We start from the raw sequence: 20,201 nt of genomic DNA, 5'->3' as shown, positions 1-20,201 counted from the left end.
AACCCTGACAATTCAACATGACATTTCAAAACATTCCACACAGATGATTTAAAATAAAAAGATAAAAGTACACTTAAAATTACTGGAAGGCTTCCACCATTGGCTTTGGAGCTGCATCATAATATGATATACTTTCATTAAGTGATTATCTGCTATGAGTTCTCTCTCCTCCCCCTCTCCAACACAGGAACAGCCCCAGGGTTGGTGGCTAATGCTGATTAGAATCCACAGGGAGCACAAAGTGATTAGTAGTGTTTTTCTGTTTAATACAGTGATGCAGGGTCACTACACTGACCTCACTAGTTAACGCGCACACAGTACTAAATAAGCAGGATGGAGTCATGGACAAACATTGCCTCTCTCGTTCGCTCGCTCACGCATGCACACGGATGTTCAAACCAAGACAAGCAGGTTGCAAGAGCTGTGGGTGGGGGCGGGGGGTGTACATGCAAATGAGTTGCACATTAGCATTTGATATCCACAGGGCTACACAGACTGGGCAATGCCAGGGTGTGTGAGGGCCAAAAATATTGGCGGTGTGAACAATGTGGCAAGCAACAGAGAAACATCACATACACAATTTCTCTCTCAGGGCAGTTCTCTGTTCACAAGTACACAGGGTCCAAATCACCATGGTGATTATACAAGGACACAAAAGAACAGACGTGGACACAGACTATAGAAAATAATATAATGTACATGTAGCACGTGAGTGGTGAAATACGGCTTACATTGCAGAAAATACTATACTACTAGTAATTATACTAATAATATTTGATTCTCTCTCAAAGGTTGAGTTAAATTAAATTAAAAACAATTTCACAGCTGGCTTTCGAAGGAGTTCATGCCAAATTACACTGTAACAATTAGGTTGGTTACAAGAACGATGGGTTTCAATGGGAGCTTCGTTAGACAATATTTTGGCATTAAATACATAAAGAAAAAAAAGAAAACATTCAAGACTGTGGAGGAGCCAATCTTGTGTCCTCTATCCATCCAGATTCCAATACAGCGTCTCATAGCTTGGCCTGGCCAATAGCAGCCTCCCTCCTCTTCCAGTGGGGCTTTCCCCCCCCCCCACTGCAGATCATTATCTGGTATCCAGGTCCTCCTGACAGCACAGCCTCAGCTCAGACTCATCTCCCCCCAGGAATGGAGCTCTCCACTGGGTGAGCTAGAGACCTCTGTCTGATGGTCTCCTCGTGGAGTGGTGCTCCTGCACACTGCCACACAAACGTAAATGAGAGATCACAACCAAAGTGAGTCAACGTTCATTTATATTCACTCACTCACATTATAATCCCATTCATTCAACCATCGGTCTAGCATCAATGTAGTCGGGCGGTGCAGACTGTGCATCCACAAAAGATGCAGTTTAACACAATATGGTAGAAAGCACGATTAACATTACAAGATGGAGCATCAGTCCACAGGAGGTAAGCAAAACTGAACAGTGCAGAGAGACCTGTCCTTTGTTCCATCAAGGACAGGGAATGGTCATCGTGGTAGAGAATCTTTTGGGTTCAAGCAAGAATAACAATGTCTCCAGCAAAGGCATTTAATTTCCCAGACCTTGTAACATCCAAACACTATTCAGGTAGGAAACGCACCGAAAAGTATAACAAGAGCGAAGGGAAAAATGACACAGATGAAAAACTAGGACTAACAAAGTCCCTGTAGACGTGCACCTACCCGAGAGCCTGCACGGTCCCTCCTCTCCTGGCTGTCCATCTCTGGTCCCTCAGTGACTAATAGCTCTGCCTGGGGGGAGGAAACACACAAAATCTATATCCAGTATAAAAACACTAGAGGACAGTTGAGACAAAGTCATGCAGAGTCTACAGCGTAGTCATAGACATGCAACTCAAGCTAATTTTTTTCCCCGATTTATTTCTAGAGGATATGTAAAACATGTTAAGAGATTACAGTATGCAACGTTTACACAAATATTGCAAAGAAAAAAGTAGCAGCAGCTCAACTGTTCATACGATTGATAGATTTGGCTTTGCAGATTTTTGGCAAGAGTTGCATTTACACTGTGCTAGGATATTTTGTTAGTACACAGAAAATTTATTTTAGTAAATAAAGTCTACAACTGTATAATATTGAAGTTACATTTGTCTTACTTTAGATGTGTCCTTTTTTGACATGACTAGAATCGTATACTAAATTGCACGCATTTACCAGCAAGTTTATGTCAATGAATAAACATACTACCAAATGACAGATTTAGGGTTAGGGTTACCTTTTACAGTGGAGCGCTTTAGGTTATAACCATCCTCTCCATGGCACAGCCTTTACTCTCTCTACTATAGTAGCCATCGCGCCAGCGTCAAGCATGACATGAAAGGGTTGTGGACCCTGAAACCTAGACTTGAATGGTAGTTTAAGGTTCAGTAAATTTCCAGAGGCTATCAATGCATTTCTCATTAACGACTATGACCACAGGTAAGAGGATTGAAAAAGTATTATACATACCCAGGCACTCAATGCTTTAGAACTCTAAACACACTAGGAAGCTATCCAGGTTATTTTAGAGGTCTTACCTCTAGGTCCTTTTTAAGAGTATAGAAAGAGAGAGAAAGAATAAGTTGTGCTCTTTTTAATAATCAAATCAAGACATCATTTAGTAGTGTTAACGTCTTCAGACTGCAATACATTCATTTAGATTTAAAATGCGTTTTTGAAGAGAAACAAAGCAAGTTATTTAAAAAAGGGCATTTCAATTTTACTACGACAGCAAAAGAAATAAACCAAGTTAAGTTTCATAAAAAACAATCTAACCTTTATTGACAAACTGCTGCAAAACATCTTTTGGACAGATTTAGTTACCTATTTAGGCAAGCTTACACATGGAGCATAATGCATTTTATGGAGAGGGTACAGATACTAGTGGCAGAGTAAGTACATTTTTTACGTTTTAAAGTATGTACAATAGTTCGGATTAAGCTGCAGGATCCCTTCTCTATAGAAAGAGAAGACCCATGTGGAGATTTTTGTCCCAATCCTTCATTGCGTACTTTGTGCATGCAGTTTATAGAGAATCAGATGACCCAAAGAACCTGAACCGACAGCTGTTGTTTTTAAACATGACAAGAGTCCAACGTTGGGCCATATTCTTACAAAAACATTTTGAGGAGGCGCAAAATAAATATTTACAATTTTAAAAACATTAGGATATGAGGACAGTCCATCTCAACAGTGTCTATTAGGGCTATATTTCAAAACTCTAAAGTACAATGAGAAATATTGCTGGTTGAAACTAAATTGACAACTTTTAAGACTATTTAAAACAAATATGAAGTATAATCAAGAATAGTGTCGATGGAATTCATCATAATGATTTCATTTTCCTTCACTTTAGTTTTTTCTATATTACATAATTGAAACATTAAGATTCTTTTATTTTTGCTATATTAAAACAGAATTTTGAAATGTAGCCTAAATGGGAATCTGCAACTGTCCCTCGACAGATTCTTGTTTTCTTTTTTTTCTTTTTTTTCTATAAACAAATTAAAAGAGTTTCCTTGGACACTAACAAGTGGATACGCAGCCACTAACTCCACTAGAAAATGACTGATTCCAAACATTTAAAAAAGTTTACGGTCAACAATGCAAAACAAGCAAGAGAAGAGAAAAAAACAGCAAAATGAACAAAAACTCGAATCAAAGGAAAACCGCAATTTCTCTTCTCTAATCCATCTAAAAAACCAATTTTAGGGTCGTTCTTGAATCTCAAACCAGTTCCAACCAGTTCCTGGTTTTTCTTTTTCGTAAGTCCAGTGTAGAAAATACCAAACCAAAACCAAAAACGGACAATTACTTTTGTCGGGCTGCTTAAAGCGAGAGCTGCCGTGGTAGACAGGTGGTTGTCAGGGCAACGCATTAATGGTGGCGTTGGTCGCAAGACGAGTTCAGTATTGTCTATAGGGGTGTTCCCGGTACGGCTTGGCTGGTCTGGCTGGGGGGGCTTTCCCCCCCCCCTGCACTGCTCCATGGGTGCCGTTCCAGTCATCCTGGGCTGGAGGTGTGGAGCAGACGCACAGAAACAGACCACACAAACATGGACATCGTTATAAATGAAGATAGAGAAAGGTGTTGAAGGATAATAGGGGCTGGGGTGGAGCTGATTAACTGTCTCTTACCGTAGGGCTCGTATGCCTCCTGTGCCTCACCATGTCCGTAGTCGTAGTACTCTGGCTCTCTGGGGGGGGGGGGGGGGGGGGGGGAGGAGAGATTAATGTTCTTCCTTTCTCTAGCACTGTGACTGCCTGTGGCGCTGATTCTTATGGAAGGTTTTGCTTCCGATGATTGATGTGTAGTTGATTCACTTACTTTAGAGACATGTACTTATGGTCAGTTGCTCTGGATAAGTGTGTCTGCTACATGACTTAAACGTAAAAAAGATGAAGCTAACTAGATCAAGCTAACTCATTGATTATGCTTACAAGCATATCAAGCTAGTCAACCACAAAGTAGTCAAGGGCAATAAACAAGGTCAAAGGAAGGATTTCCGAATGTTCAATCTGACTTCATCGACTAACCCATCAACATCCTACTAGGGTAGAAAGTTGAATGCATGTGAAATGTTTTGGTTTTGTTTAGTTTTTAAAATATATTTCAGTTACAAATTCCTCCCAATTCAACAATCCGAATAGTAACCAGACTAGATCTAGGTAAGAAAGAATCATTGGAGGGAAGAGTCACTTACGCCTGTGGCTGACTGTAGTAGTTATCGTAGGACTCGTAAGATGGCTCTGTGTAGCTTTCATCATAGGCCTAGAAAGGACATATGAGAGAGGGGGGGGGGGGGAGAGAGAGAGAGACAACAAAATCATCAGCCTTTTTTTCATTTCAGCATCTCAATCTCAGTGTCCTTCAGTGAACAGATATTCCAGTGCTTCGTCCTCGGCCTCTGACCTCACTAACATTCATCTTGGCATTCAACATCAACACCTGTAGATGGAGAGTGGCTCGATGGTCGGTAAGGCCATTGCCTTTACAAACAGTACTCTTCCAGCAATGCAAGCCATAACCCAGGCACACTTGGAAGACACATGAATACACAGAAGACCAGAACCAATAGAAAAGGCATGGAAGCCATGTCTTCAATGAATCTAGCCAGAGTTGTTCATTTTGTATTCTGTTGCAATGCCAACGTCGAAGAACCTAAGCCTTAGAATTTTACTCTTTACCTGTATATTGGATGTAATAAAAGCAATTCCGATACCAACTGTAGCATAACTCAATGGTGTAGCATAACTCAATGCTCTTTGCAGTTATACATTATGTTACCCACTACCTCAACATTCAAATATAAATTAATTGTGTGCTCACGTATTCCTCATAAGCCTCGGGTGCCGGGGGGTGAGGGTGCTGATGTTGGTGGGAGGGTGGAGGGCCCATCCTCTGAGGGTGTCCGGCAGCGGGGGGTCTGGCACGGGGGGCCGCCGCTCCCCTGGCGGGGGCTGCTGGGGGTCCCCCTCGCCCTGCTGGGGCTCCCCTCACTGCTCCACCTCTGGTTGGGCCGCCGCGAGGGGAACCTCCCCTGGTGGCACCTCCACGGGGTGGCATACCCCTACCCCTAGAGCGGTGGGAGGGAGAGAGAGAGAGAGAGAGGTGGAGGGGGATGTAGATGTAGATGTTTTGAAGTGGTACAGAAAATGGATTCTCTACACTCAGGGTTGGGTGGTATAATGGTATAATGGTAATACATTACTCCGCAGGGTTTGAAAATGCCTACGGTGCGCTTTTCAATAGAGCCATAATATTGCTGATCCATTAACTATTAAATGGACAAATTAAGACCTTTCTCTATTCACCCTGTGTAAGAGCGCCACTGCCAGCACTGAGGAGTGAGAGGTAGAGGGTTTTGGCGCGCGCACACACACACACACACACACACGATCTGTTAATTTTGCCTTTTCTTTTCTTCTCCCAAGATAGCAGGAAATGTAGCTGACTGGTGCTATCTCTGCCCTTGTACAAGCAAACACGAGCAGGAGGGAAGACGGTATAGCGCTCACTACATAATTAATTGAGCTTTTCAATGTATATTAAATATATGGAGCCAAGATAGGCCCACAGGACGTTATTTTTTATTTATACCATAATACCGCATACCCCGGGAACACTCCAGTGGTAAATGTGTGAAAAGGTGTATACCACCCAACACCTAGATGTGTGCTTTGTGACTTCCTTCCCATTATACAACATATTCTATAAGATAAACGTGTGTCTGTGTGTACCTGGGGGCTCCAGCGGGTGGTGGTAGTCCACCGCGCCCCCTGACCGGCGGCCCCCCTCTGCCTCGGGGGGTTCCGTGCTCCTGGCCCCCGTTCAGGAAGCTCATCTCCATGAACTGCTCCTGACAGATATCATCCATCATGTCCTGCTCACACATGGGAGGGGGGTACAGCAGAGAGACACAGAGAGGAGAAAGAAAAGGGGAAAGCCAATTACTACACTGCTCGACACAATGCATTTCTCTAATGACCAACAGACCAGGTAGGATAAAGAGCCCATCTCATAAAGCTGTTACAGAGAGAGAGAGAGAGAGAGAGAGAGAGAGAGTGTATGTATGTGTATGTGTGTGTGTAAGTTAGGGATGGACGGTTTTTCGGTTAAACCGAAAACCGGGGTTTATAAAAATAGAAACGGTTTTTTATCAAAACCGTCTGAAACCGTTTTTTTTTTTTTTTTTTTTTTAGAAGAATAAAATAGAATAAGAATAAAACTGGAACATGTCACATGTTTGTCGTGTGTGAAAATAACAATGATACAGTCTGAATCTGCCGCGCAATGAGTGAGAGGTTTGGTCAGTTGTGAAGAATAACTGAGGATTAATATCTAATTGGGATTATATTTAAGGGTAACGAATCACTCTATGGGAAAGATAGTAAGATAGTTGCCTTCAGTTATTGGTAGATAGGAAAGGTTTTTTACAATTACTCGCTTACATTTAATAAGATCATTTTCGCTGCTCTCTGTAAAGCGCATTGGGTCACTTTTGTGAGAAATGCGCTATAGAAATAAAATGTGATTTGATTTGATATCAATCAATCAATCAAACTTTATTTATGTTCTATAGCACAAATCATGCATTGAATGTAACTCCAAGTGCAGTATTTACTAAACCACAATATAATAAAACAAGAGCTATACGGATCAAGAGTGTTTGTGCACAGCGCCACTGTGTGTGAAGGCGCTACTGAAAGTGATGACAGAACGCATGTCTCAGAAGATACGCGGTCACTTAGTGACGCAAAGGTAGTTCTGTATTTATCTCTATCTGTATTAGTACATTTATTTTGAAGGCTCTATTTTGACAGCTCTACCATGGGCACTTTTATTTTGATGGGGCATTCTTTGTTGATTGACTTACGACAGTTCAGGACGAGTCAGTCTCGCGGCATGTGGTTTTTATGAAAAGCTTTAAGTATGTTCACTGCATAATTCTAAGTCTAATATTTCAGTGATTATTGAGCAGTATTCAAATATTTAAATACATTGAGCAGCAGCTGAAACTTTGTCTAAGAACCAAGATATTGAGAAAGCAGTTCATTCAATGAAGACGCTGTTCCAAGAGATGATCTTCCGTGCAGGCGTGCAATCTGGATCAGCGGAGCTGGTGTGTTAAGTGTTCATGTGTTTTCATGTATGGTGTAGCTTACAAAAGTCTGCCTTTCCACTTATATTTGTGAAACTAAGTAGCCTAAATGTGTTGCGACTGTGCTTACGGTGTTTTAATGGTGTTCGACATGTGTATTGTAGCAGTAGGGCTCAATTATTTGAAATTGGCGCTCTTTTTTTTCATTTTTTTGTTTCACTTTTTTTTTTTTTTTTTTTACTGTATTTTTCGGTTAACCGGAAAACCGCGGTTTTACTCTCTGACGGTTTTTCGGTTTCAATAATTGGAAACCGTCCATCCCTAGTGTAAGTATACATGCAAGGCGAATGGCCACAATGGAGCTATCGCTAAGCCACGCTCCAAAATAGAAATTGTCCAATCATATCACAGCAAAAGTCACGACAGGCAGAAAACTCGGACAAACAACTCGCTAATATCTGATGGTGAAAAGCTTCTAGACTAAATATTCTTGTCATCTTTAAAAAAACATGTCTATTACTTGCTGTGGTAAATAAGAAATCAGAAATTTGCCAACTCCCACCATTGTAAGTCATTGAATGTCATTCAGTCACGGTCGGTCAGTCAGTCACCTTCAGTGAAGCGTTGTTTGTTTGTCAGAGTTTTCAAAGGGGGCGTGTCTTAGCGATAGGTCCATTGCCTTCTTGTCAGAGACGAGATTTACAACTAGGCCTATACGTCTGTAGGAGAGGAAGCTTGAATTGATTCCATGTGATGATAGGAACCCCAGGAAGCACCCCTCACAAAACTAAGGCAATAATAGTTGTTTTTTTTAAAGTGTTCTTTATCAAAATGTAGTCTGTGATCTTGCTTCAGGTTAAAGCTGAAAATCCACATACATTTTTCCTATTGGAATTCTTTCAAATAGCTAATATAAGCGTTGTACATAGGCATACAGTTTTTCATGTTTTATTTTTTTATTTACCCAGGATTATATTTTCACCCTTTGATACTAAAACTGCAAAAATTTATCATACTGTGTGATTAATTGAAGTGGTTACAATGTGATGTAAATATAAATAAATACAATTAAAAAACGTTTAACTTGAGAAAGACACCTGCAAAACTACTTCTCAATCATGATGTACTGTATGCATTTCGGGGTCTTTAATTAATAAGCTAACATGTCCCAGCTTGAGCATGGCATTTACTGTATTACGATAGACAAGAAAGATAAGAAGCATAGCACATCCACACACAGCTTGTATATATCTGTTTAAATACAAACAAATCGGTACTCTGTATCGGCCAATACAGTATTCGGAATCGGTATTGGCAATGAAAATGTGGTATCAGTGGATCTCTAATTCCGGCAGCACGCTACGGCTCTCTATGCAACAACATTCCTGACCAGCACAATCCAGCCTCACAAACTGTGTTCAGACCAGAATCGGTCACTAACCAAGCCGCTGGAAATGCAGTCAACGCAACACAGTGACATCTGGAGAAATGAGCAATTTGCTGTGGGAGATCATCAATGCAAAGTAAAGCCAATGGCTATGCACTGTCCATTTTCGACTGTCTTTCTATTGGCTTGACAAAGGCTAATTTTGCCGTGTTGGTCCACCTGGCTTTTCGCGCATTTGGAAGTGTCTGGGAATGAGACTTAAAACCAAGGGTTAAACACTACCTATCTGACTCATTAAAGGCGAGCACCGCGACCCGATCAATGCTCTTCATTAATCTGTCCCCGTGTAGGGACTCTGACTGTACTCCACCGATCACAGGAGCGGAAAAACCGATATCAGATGCCAGAATAGGCAACGCTGACGGGAGTCCTCAATTCATCCGGGAGCAGAAACGAGCAAAAGCAAGCCATTTATCTGATAACGTACTTATCTACCGCCACAAGCAACGCAGCTTTGCCTTCATTTAACATGATGCGCTGTTCTACATCGACCTGCTCCAACCTGATAAACGACGCTACCTCGCCCAGAACTTCATTTCCCTGTGAACAACAAAGGGAATACAAAACACTGCCATTTCAACATCTGTGATAACAGTTCCACAGCTTGGGGAGAAATCACATCTTTAGAAACTGACTACATAACATACAATGCACAATAGCCTAGAAGTTTCTTATGACCAGGGTCATTGTAGTTACATAGGCTATAGCATAGCGATGCTAATTTAGCCATTTGAACCAAACCCATAAAGCCTAACTTAACCTCTATTCGGGAACAATGAAGCAGCATCGCAACAGTAAAACATGTCCACAAGCATATGTGAAAAATCACCATGTCTGGCAGTATTGGCAGTTGCACATTGACCTTTTAAACAACAGCAGTCTGGCTTATAGGATTTCTCTGTCTTTCCCCAGTGACAATTGGGACTGCAGCCATTGCATAGCAATAGCAGTGTCAAAACAAGTTCTCCAGCTAATAGCAGTCACATACCACTTGCACGCATTCAGCCATCCCATTAGAAGCCACACTATGTCCCCCAAGGCTCCTGTTTTGTGCTAGGGCATTCTTCTAGGTAGATGGTGGCCATAGACAAAGTTTTAAGATCTTCTTACATTCTTAGATCAGGTTCTATGGGCAGCTTCTTCCTACTTTAACAGGAGCTTAGGTAGCCTATAGAGTGGGCTGTATGAGGGTTGTGGGAATTCTGCAGGCATGATGAGTGTGACCTAATTCCTCTCCTCTTAAGCTGATTGCTTCTCTGGCTACCCAATCAGAGCTGTCTGCATCAGGTAGGCAGCGCCACTACCCCTCAATCACAGGCTTGTTAGACGTCCTCTTTGCTCTCTTGTATACAGGCCTACAGTCTGCAAAACTCTGTTAAAGAACATGGCCAAGAAGGGAACACTGAGCCATGTTCAGTAACAGGAAATGACATAATCTGAGGAGTATTAAAACTGAGGCAGGCAGGCATTTCAAATAAAAACAATTTGGAAACAGGTTCTCTGGGGTTTGTGCCGATTGTGAACACAAGCACTAATGAGGTTTTCCAGGCACGAAGAGACAGCCATCAAACCCCTCGAGACACTTGGACAAAAAAGAAAGAAAACACAGCACAAGTACAGCCCTTTTTTTTTTTAAGAGTTTCCTCCACTTACAGGAAACAGGAACTTCTTGACCTCCTCCATGGCGTGCGCCATGCGTAGGTAGGCCTCGGGCACGGGGGCGTACACCTCGATGAACACGTGCAGCTCCATGGACAGGTGGGCATACTTGGGCTCACCACCTTTCCTCAGTCCTTCCTCCTGAAACCCAACAACACAAGTGTCAGAGAGACCTCCGCACTAACATACACTACTAGAACAATCATGCCTAAGTTGCGCGCGCACACACACACACACACACACACACACACACACACACACACCTTTACCCATGTGCAGTGTTTCCTCTATTTATTCGTGGATATTCACGAATGAATTTCCTCCGCCACTAATTGATTCAGACAGTCCACTTTGATTCAGGCTGCGCAGAAAGGCAGCGAGTTATTATGACCGGAGAACAGAAAAAAAGCAGATTGAAGCTAGATTTAGGCCGCTTCCAGACCTACATTTCGTTACGATTTAGGGCGTAGTTAGTTACAATATGTTACAATGTTGCAATTAACCTCGTCGTTTGTGTTCGCACTGCAATCGAGACTGAATCGCTCTCAACAGGCGCGCGGCGCAAGGCGACGCGCTTTCAAAACAGTTTTGTGATTGGTCCGAATTTAGCGGGACATTTGGATTTCTCTCTTCGCCCGTCGCCGGTCCCTTTAATCCCGTAAACGTATCCTAATCGAAAATGCAACATCAGCGACGACTGTGGGTTATTGCATTTACTGCTCTTCTCTGGTTCATGTTCTTATACCAGTGCTCAGTATAGAGTATTTTAAATGAACATTCGTAATGTATGTCTCTGATGTTCATGGTCAATTAAATCAGCCTATTTTGTGAAACAAATAATGTTCCCGCTAATGGGTTAACCGAGCATTCTCGCACCTAATGTGCAAGCACCTAGCTTCGAACTATTCATAGCAATATGCGCGGGGCAAAAATAATCTATTGCCTCTAAAATCACCACGAACAGAACGGCGGAGGTACGGGTAAGCAGGGCTCATGTTGGTGTCCTCAAAGGTAAGAGCTGGTTTTCTTTAACTCAACTGATAGCATTACCTTGCTGTTGTTGTACCGAATGCTCCATCTGACTGTCACACTGTGATTATACTTGTGTAAACAGTTAATGAGTAACGTTAGCCGGTTTTGTGTGTGTACTCTCATGTAGGCCTACTTCGTATTGATCTTTCTGTGTGTGTGTGTGTGTGTGTGTGTGTGTCATTCGCGTTCCGCATGTTCCGCTGCAGCTGTAGGATATATTGGTATTTGATCACCTTCTATATAAAATCACCTGCTCGGCTTTAATGACTTAACCGCTATTTAAAAAAGTATAACTGTTGCCACCCTCTAGTTTTTGGTGAAATTACGTCTTTGTTTTGAGCGCCAGTGCGCGAAAAATTTGCGCTCCGCCACTAATGTGAAAAATCCTGGAGGAAAGACTGCATGCGTGTATGCAACCTGTGGCCCAGACATCCTCCCACAGGTGTATGACATGTATACCAGCTGTGCCCAGGTGTCCACCTAACACATAGGCCAGGTGGTGTTCAGGTATCGCCCCTCGGATGTTTGCCAGGTATGTCTCACCTTGGCTTTGTCTCTCATGGAGCCCTTGCCCAGCACTGAGATCTTGGCGCCTGTCTCCTCCTGCAGGCGCTTGATGGTGTTGCCTTGAGGTCCCAGGATTTTACCCACAAAGTTGAACTGGAAACAAGACGCATAAGACACAGTTAGCTTAATCATCACCACTAGATTGGCCTTCTACATTGGAGTACTGAGAACTGAGAGTTCGAGATTATGTTCCACAATTGTAGCATTCAACAGGGCTGCTCCATACAATAAAACACTACAGAAGTGCAATGAGCTGTGCAAACAAAATAAATAAAAATGACACAATCCAAAAACTGCTATAGCAGTTATATGCATTGCTACACTGTGCCGACACCAACCTACATAAACCACCATGCAATAACCAAGCAGACTACCCATGAATTGAGCCCACGAAATCCACTTAGAGCTGCTTGATCATAGAACCTCAAGAAAAAGATTACACATTAAACATATTGCCTGTTTCTGAAGCAAAAATTCGGCTTTAAGAGTTTCCTTTTCAGTGTAGTCCCATCCATTCCCTTGCTTTGTCATCATAATTCCGATATAAGAACAATTGATGATTTGCAACATGAAACCAATTTGCTATACATAATCTAGCAGTAGTCATGTTAGGTGAACACAAACAGAACAGTGAACAGTGATGCACCCAACACCAGAGTCTAAGGTAAACAGCCAGTTATTAAACCCTGATTTTCCTAGGGAAACTGAAGCTACCAAGCTAAAGGCTTGGCAGTATGCTCTTGGAGCCAACATGATTCTTCATGTCTCAGAAAACGCTTATTCATAAGTAGTGTTATTTGGCAATCCATTTCTAACACACTATTAGCCATATGCCGACAATCAGTGACGCCATATGGCTGGCCATAATACAGAATGAATTCACATGAATGAATAGACAAGGGCGCATAGGTCAAAAACCAGAGCCAGCACACAGGATTGGAATAAAATGGAATGAAAGGCCGTTTCTAAGAAAGGCAATCGTGTGATTTAAACGCTGCTGCTGGATGAAGAGCAATGGGAGAAGGGGAGAAGAGGAGAAGAGGTGGAGGGGGGAGAATGGAGGGATGAGGAGGAGGAGTCTTACCTTTGGATACTGCTTCACAGGTATGAGAACTCGTTCCTTCAGTTTAACGTTCTTGACTGTGAAAAGGTCCAGGTAAGTGTCACTGTCACCCTCCTTTTTGGGCTCCCCTTTCTCGATTCTCTCGATTTCTACAAGGGACAAGGTCTAGGTTTGAGCCGATATGTGACAAGGTCTGGTGAAAGGAGGAACAAGTCGGCAAGTAATCAAAATGTTCGCACTTTTATTTTGAAACACGGAAATACATTTCAACGTTGTTGAAAATCACAACATACACTCGCTAGCAAAGCCAAAATATTGCAATGCAATGGATTCGGTGAGTAATCCACCTAGTTAACTATGACACTACTTTACATTGTTAGCAGGCTCACAAAACAAGCTGTGTTAGTTGTCTAGCGAGTGACCAACAACGCTGAAATGTATTTAGATTTTAAAAATATATATAAGTAACATAAATAAATAAAATAAATAACATTAAATTGGCTGCCGACTTGTTACCCTTTCACCAGACCGTGTGTCACATGTTATGTGTAACATTCTTCTGTCTACAGTTTCAGTTGGTTTTTCAAAACATTTTTTTTTCAAAACCTCCTCAGTACACACTCCCAATCATGACAACTTCTTCGCCTGCTGCAATGTGCAAACGTGTCAACCCCTATACTGTCTACCAGCTGTGAGTCGGAGTAGCAACGTTCATGTCTGGCTGCTGAACTCCTCTCCTCTCCACTCCTACTGAAGGCTGCACACCACTCAGACAGACCGACAACACTTGGGTGACAGACAGAGTCAGAGCCAATTGACTAATCGGTATGCTATTTGCTTACCATACCGATCTCGCCAATATTGACCCCCGCGGCAAGAATTAACAAGGGACACGCACATCAACAGAAACTGGAGCTGTCCAAGTCCCCATCAAATGTTATACTTCAGTGTACGATGGGTTTTATAATGCAAAATGTATTGGGTGTGCTAAAGGACCGTGGTGAAAAACAAGACAATTACTTACATTTTAGGGGAAATGTCTGTCAAAATCAAGCTTTGCGTATGCTTATGTCCGACATGTTTCGAAAATGTTTAACAGCTGTTGAGCATCTCTGGATCCCTAACTTTTGATAGCCACGTTTCCATCTGCAACTGTTTACACATTTGTCATCGCATTAAAGCTTGTACCTTTGTGGGCTGCTGTCATGCTTTGACAAATACACGCTACACATGTGTGGGTGATACAAATCTGTTTAGACACAATGCATCCATTTGACCCCGGTACCCTGCTACAAACTTCAATGCGCTGATGTTGTTAGACAACCCGTCGTTCCAACACATTTGAAACACTGACAATCACCGACGTGCCAAAGCTCCCAGTCTATCGGTTTATAACCTGTCAATGTCAATCCAAATTCGACTTAAATATCGGGATAGATAAGGGGGCTCCCGTAACGGCAATGTTACTGTTATTTACACACTTAACAGAAATCTACCTGACAAGACTTAAAAACACCCCAACAGGCGTCTCTCCAGGGCGAACGGCAACGTTATTTGTCTTGAGAATGTGGGCTGCAGCTTGAGAGGGAGCTGGTTGGGTACGCATTTTTCTATGTTTTCAAAGGCTGGTCGGGTCTACTTTTCCATTCCTTGAAATCCACATAGCCCAGGCAAGGTATTCGATACATTAACAGTTGGATTTAAGCAATTCCAATAGCTACCTAAGTAACCCTGGGTACCTCCACGTGTCGACGACACCCCCTACCACTGCGGTTGGGTCATATGAAAAGGTTTATTGTCCGCGGGTAGAGCCGTGCCCGTCCCGTCAAGTCCACACTCAACCACGGTGCGTCTTTTTCAAACGCACGACAAAATCATATTATACCATCCACAATAGGAAAATCCTGTCGTTTGGAAAAAGAAGGATGAAAAGACATTTTTTACCTGCAGATAAAAGTTTCGTCGCGTGCGTAAACGACGTGTCCAGGCTGTCCTTCTCCGCGAGTAGCTCGGGGAGATACTTGCTTTCGTCGTTCTCCATTTTGAGTTTAAATTTCAGTTTCTGTAAGTAGGTAAACGGTGCGAGAAAAGCTTCGGGTGGGGGAGAAAAACAACAACAGAAAAGATAGTCCAATTATGTAACTACTAAGTGCGTAGCCAGTTTCGCGAGCATTAATTTGGTTCGCATGTAGGCTAGCGCGGCTGACGTGGGCTATCCTATCGTGTTGGGTCACTGCCGTTCGCTCCTCGCGGCGCAGTAGGCTACTGAAAATGGAAGAACAAAAGCTTACGAGAGACGAAAATGAACCCGATCAACGGAAGTGAGCTCAGAGGGATATCTTAGCCCGCTCCACTGGCGCCGCCCACCACACTGGAGTTCGAGGGTTCCGTTGCACGCCTCTAAAATGCTGCTGCTCCCTAATGCTGAACTAAGATCAGTTTGGTTTTCCCATGGGAAGGAAGGAGGCTGGTCTTGGATCTGTGTGTTGAAGGGCAACATCGACACATTGAGTCCTTGATGTCCTTGTCCTTGATAGATGGCATATTAAGGGTTTCAGACAGAGGCTGATATAGTATTGGAGTAAGCCTGTACTGTAGCTGTTGCTTACTGTAGCAGCCTGCTAGTCCATAGTAGTCTACTAACTAGTCCATAGTAGTCTACTAACTGGTCCATAGTAGTCTACTAACTATTCCACAGTAGTCTAACTGGTCCATAGTAGTCTAACTAGTCCATAGTAGTCTAACTAGTCTGTAGTACCGTAATCTACTAGTCCTCAGGGAATGTGTAACAATGTCCCCACTGTTGTGCTGTAAATGTGTGGGTTTCATCCATTCCCAGGCATACGCCCTGTAAAGCCCCTTTTCCATTACAGGGCCAGCCCGGGTCGACCCTTCGCTTCTTTGGCGCTTTTCCATTTGTCGGCTCGGGTCGGTTCGGGTCGCTTCTTTAGCTACCCTTCTTAACCAGGAACCAAATTTAGACCCGGAACCTTTTTGCCAGGCTGCGTGTGACGTGTGACGCTGCACACCGTTGATTGGTCAATGGAAATCGTCACAACATCGTCATCGTTTGTGTTCACTCTACGTACACCTCTAACCGCCATCTTTAAATACCACATTCGCTCTTGGAAAATGTCACTACAGTTTCTGTAATAGCTTATTAATAAAGATTCGAAAAATTATGCTGACCATCGTATTATCTTAGTTTAATGTCATTTCAATGCATCATAGAACTTTTATTTACAACAAGCATAACACAAAAATCGCTATTATGCACCGTCTTTGCCCGTGAATAACACCGGCTGTGAATATGGTAGAAACACAATACTCCTTTGCTAACTTCACCATCGGTATACAGTCATTTTGAGCCCTTAACCACCGCGCTGACACCCCGAGAAGTTATGCTTTTAACCGTAAACTCAATGAACCGGGAGTTCACCCGCTGCTGCTCGCAGCACCGCGCCTGCTGGTTGAAACTCCCGTTGACAGCGGGGGCAGAGAAAAGTTTTACCAGGGAATTCGCTCCACGCTGTCGACCATGATAGCAGTGTCGTATCGACACCATTCAAATGGTTTTGGATTCCCTGTCCTCTCCCCTATCCGGACACGTTTGAATTGTTATCCTAACCCACGGTAAACCAAAGTTATTAACCCGCAAAGCACCGCTTGCTGCTGGATGAAACTCCTGTTGACAGCGGGGGCAGAGAAAAGTTTTACCAGGGAATTCGCTCCGCGCTGTCAACTGTGATAGGAGTGTAGGATCGACACCATTCAAATGGTTTTGGATTCCCTGTCCTCTCCCCTATCCGGACACGTTTAAATTGTTATCCTAACCCACGGTAAACCAAAGTTATTAACCCGCAAAGCACCGCTTGCTGCTGGATGAAACTCCTGTTGACAGCGGGGGCAGAGAAAAGTTTTACCTGGGAATTCGCTCCGCGCTGTCGACCGTGATAGGAGTGTAGGATCGACACCATTCAAATGGTTTTGGATTCCCTGTCCTCTCCCCTATCCGGACACATTTTAATTGTTATCCTAACCCACGGTAAACCGAAGTTATTAACCCGCAAAGGGCACCGTGTTTGTCCGTGAATAACACGGCACACAATGATACTACAGTTCATAAAGCAGACAAGTGAAGGCAGTGGTTTTAAGGGTTCAAAAAACATGACTTTATTATGTGTACATAGCTTCCTCTCTCTCTTTCTCTTGCTCTCCAAAAAAATCACGGTTAATAATATACCACATGCCGAGGAAAAGGCATACGATAGCTTCAAGTTCCTCCATGTCGCTATTGTTGTGGCTGTGTTGTGTCTCGTGAAAATATACGTCACCACCATGGCGCGCTTTTATGACGCGTAACTCCGCCTACTATCGCCTACTCCTCCTACTAGTTCCTGGTCTGTTGTGTATAGTGGAAAACCAGAACTGTTCAAAAGCGTGCCGAAGCGTGCCGACCCGAACCGAGCCGAAGCGAGCCGGGCCGCTGATGGAAAAGCGCCATAAATGAACAGCAAACAGTGAGCAATATGACAATCAGCTTCTAGTAGTGAATACAATCGACCCCATGTGTACCCAAGCATGCATCCATTCCAAACAGATGAAGGAAAATATTGTATGCCATAAACTTGTATGAGAGGTCGGTCCTCTTTAAATATCGGCACTCAACTTGATCTATCTCTGAGCATTATACTGTTATTAGCACTGGGAGTTGCAAGGTTTTCCTGAATGTTTTCTTCACTGACTGACTCTTGTTGCGCTCCTCTAAAATGTTGTTGATTCCTGAACTAAGATCCATTTTGAATTAAGATATTAATGGATTCAGAGGCTGAAACAGTAATTGGAGTAAGCCTGTACTGGAGCTGTTGCTCACTGAAGCAGGCTGTCAGCAGGGAAGGTCTATACAGTCCATGTCATATCTGTATGACCATGCACATTTTCCTTTGGGCGCTTTGCAGATAAATGACTATGCTTTTCTTATTCAATAAAACAAATCTGGAGACAGATCCTCCATGGAAGCCACAAAAAAGGGCAACATTTCCCTTCCTATGCAAATGTCACACTGCAGGTACAAGATAAGACAGAGTAGCTGTAGTCCACAGTGGAGGATCAGTGGAGGCAGGTGGAGGTAGAAATCAGAAAATGGGCTCATTGTAATGCAATGAGTGGAATGAGGAACGATATCAAACACACGTGTGTGTGTGTGTGTGATACAACTCCTCATTCCGTTCCATGCATTACAATGAGCCCGTCTTCCGATTTCTACTTCCACCAGCCTCCCCTTGGTGTGAATGCGTAAGCTCTCCAGGATGCCTCACAAATAGGGGATCTGAACCTCTGTCTATGTGACTTATTCACACAATGTTCTGGATTTATCACGGGAGTGCTTAGGTAGAAACCTTGTGCGCCCCTGTCATTTGCATTCTCACTGATTGTCAATGAATTACTGGGTCTGTGAATGTGGAAGCTCTGACCAATTCATTTTAGGATGCTTACTGCCTCCTAGTGGTGAAAACCGTCATCACCATAACTTCCCCAGAAGCGCTTCGTGGTTCTCAAACATTCTTCTCAAGCAGAGTGTGAATTATACAATGACAATCAGGGGGGTCAACTTTTTCTCCCAGGCGTAAAGGGAACACAGTCCAGTGCAGGCGAGTGCTTCAGTGAACTGACTTCATTAAAAGTCCTGGCATAATTAGTTGAGAGCATTAGGGTATGATTGTTGTGCATCCCATCAGTTTCTGAAAGTACTATTTGCCTAAATATCTGGTATGATGGCATACATCTTTAAGTGCAGTCTCCTTTCTAACTCACCTCTTTTCTGCTAGGTCCTTCCTGCTGACTGTCCTCCTGACCTCCTCCTGCCTGCTGACTGTCATTCTGACCTCCTCCTGCCTGCTGACTGTCCTCCTGACCTCCTCCTGCCTGCTGACTGTCCTCCTGACCTCCTCCTGCCTGCTGACTGTCATTCTGACCTCCTCCTGCCTGCTGACTGTCCTCCTGACCTCCTCCTGCCTGCTGACTGTCATTCTGACCTCCCTCTGCTTCCATAATACAACAGCACATAAGTGTAAAAGTCGTCATCACCCACACTACCTTGCTCAGTATTAAGCCTGCATGACAACCACAGAAATTACAGGCTTCATTATCATCTCTAAGTCCTTATTCTTACAAGGTTCAACTCCTTTTAACATAAAAAAAGTGCCGGATATCTCATCTTGGTCAGGTTGACTCTGTGAATGAAATCTAATCTGAGTTCACTACTAGTAGATCTACATTCTCTTGCAAACCTCCTAATGAGTAAAACTATGGGTGCTGTCATGCCAAATAGTGTCCGCCTTCTAAAACTTGTCGGGGTGATGCACTAACTAGGTAGTGGTGGGCATTGCTCACCAAATCCATTGCATTGCAATAGCGAGTGTAGCGAGTGTGTAATCGGTTTTCAACAACGGTGACATTTATTTACATTTTTCAGAATAGAAGTCTGATCATTTGGTCGGTTGCCGACTTGTTCCCGCTTTCACCAGCTGCTGCCACAAATAAGTATGCTAGCTAGCTAGCTATGATTGGAAACTAAGTAGTATCCAGTTAAGGAATTATATTTATCACTACTTTGGCTGATGTGATGTGGGTTTGTTTGCTAAACTAGCCAACTAGGTAACAATTACCACAGCCGGACACATTTTGGCATGATAGTGCCTCTCAATCATCTGAAGTGGTCTCCTCTCCTTGTCTCCTGTCTTTGTCCTGTCTCATTTATACATCTACAATTATGCCAATAATAATTACCGGCTTACCGCTACCCAGTTCTGTAATGCCAGACC

General features: G+C 43.1%; 1 protein-coding gene across 2 annotated transcripts; it reads right to left on the bottom strand.

Annotated features, from left to right (window-relative positions):
• Positions 1–719: 719 nt before the first annotated feature.
• Positions 720–15,603, bottom strand: khdrbs1b (KH domain containing, RNA binding, signal transduction associated 1b). 2 transcript variants are annotated; one of them, XR_013937449.1, is made up of 11 exons: positions 15,322–15,603; positions 13,399–13,526; positions 12,291–12,407; positions 10,710–10,856; positions 6,249–6,391; positions 5,338–5,584; positions 4,712–4,779; positions 4,146–4,204; positions 3,824–4,021; positions 1,693–1,761; positions 720–1,223 (listed from the first exon to the last, which is right to left on the bottom strand). XR_013937449.1 is itself a non-coding variant. In XM_080531007.1 (9 exons), exons 1-9 carry the CDS (start codon positions 15,416–15,418, stop codon positions 3,915–3,917), a joined length of 1,113 nt encoding a protein of 370 aa, XP_080387133.1. In that variant the 5' UTR covers positions 15,419–15,603; the 3' UTR covers positions 2,594–3,914. The 2 variants fall into 2 exon arrangements, 1 of the variants encoding a protein (XP_080387133.1); XM_080531007.1 differs by lacking the exons at positions 720–1,223; positions 1,693–1,761 and having other exon boundaries at positions 2,594–4,021.
• Positions 15,604–20,201: the final 4,598 nt, after the last annotated feature.

This window comes from Nansenia antarctica, assembly GCF_963989245.1.
Source record: "Nansenia antarctica genome assembly, chromosome: 5".
Taxonomy (NCBI): domain Eukaryota; kingdom Metazoa; phylum Chordata; class Actinopteri; order Argentiniformes; family Microstomatidae; genus Nansenia; species Nansenia antarctica.
The sequence above is the reverse complement of the archived record's forward strand: the minus strand, read 5'-3'. Positions and strand labels throughout refer to the sequence as shown.

Coding starts and splice junctions, on each gene's coding strand:
- khdrbs1b (XM_080531007.1), bottom strand. CDS start 15,418: ATGGAGAACGACGAAAGCAAGTATCTCCCCGAGCTACTCGCGGAGAAG. Junction 13,527..15,321: donor GACGAAACTTTTATCTGCAG/GTAAAAAATGTC, acceptor TGTCCCTTGTAG/AAATCGAGAGAATCGAGAAA. Junction 4,205..4,711: donor TACTACAGTCAGCCACAGGC/GTAAGTGACTCT, acceptor CCCCCCCCCCAG/AGAGCCAGAGTACTACGACT.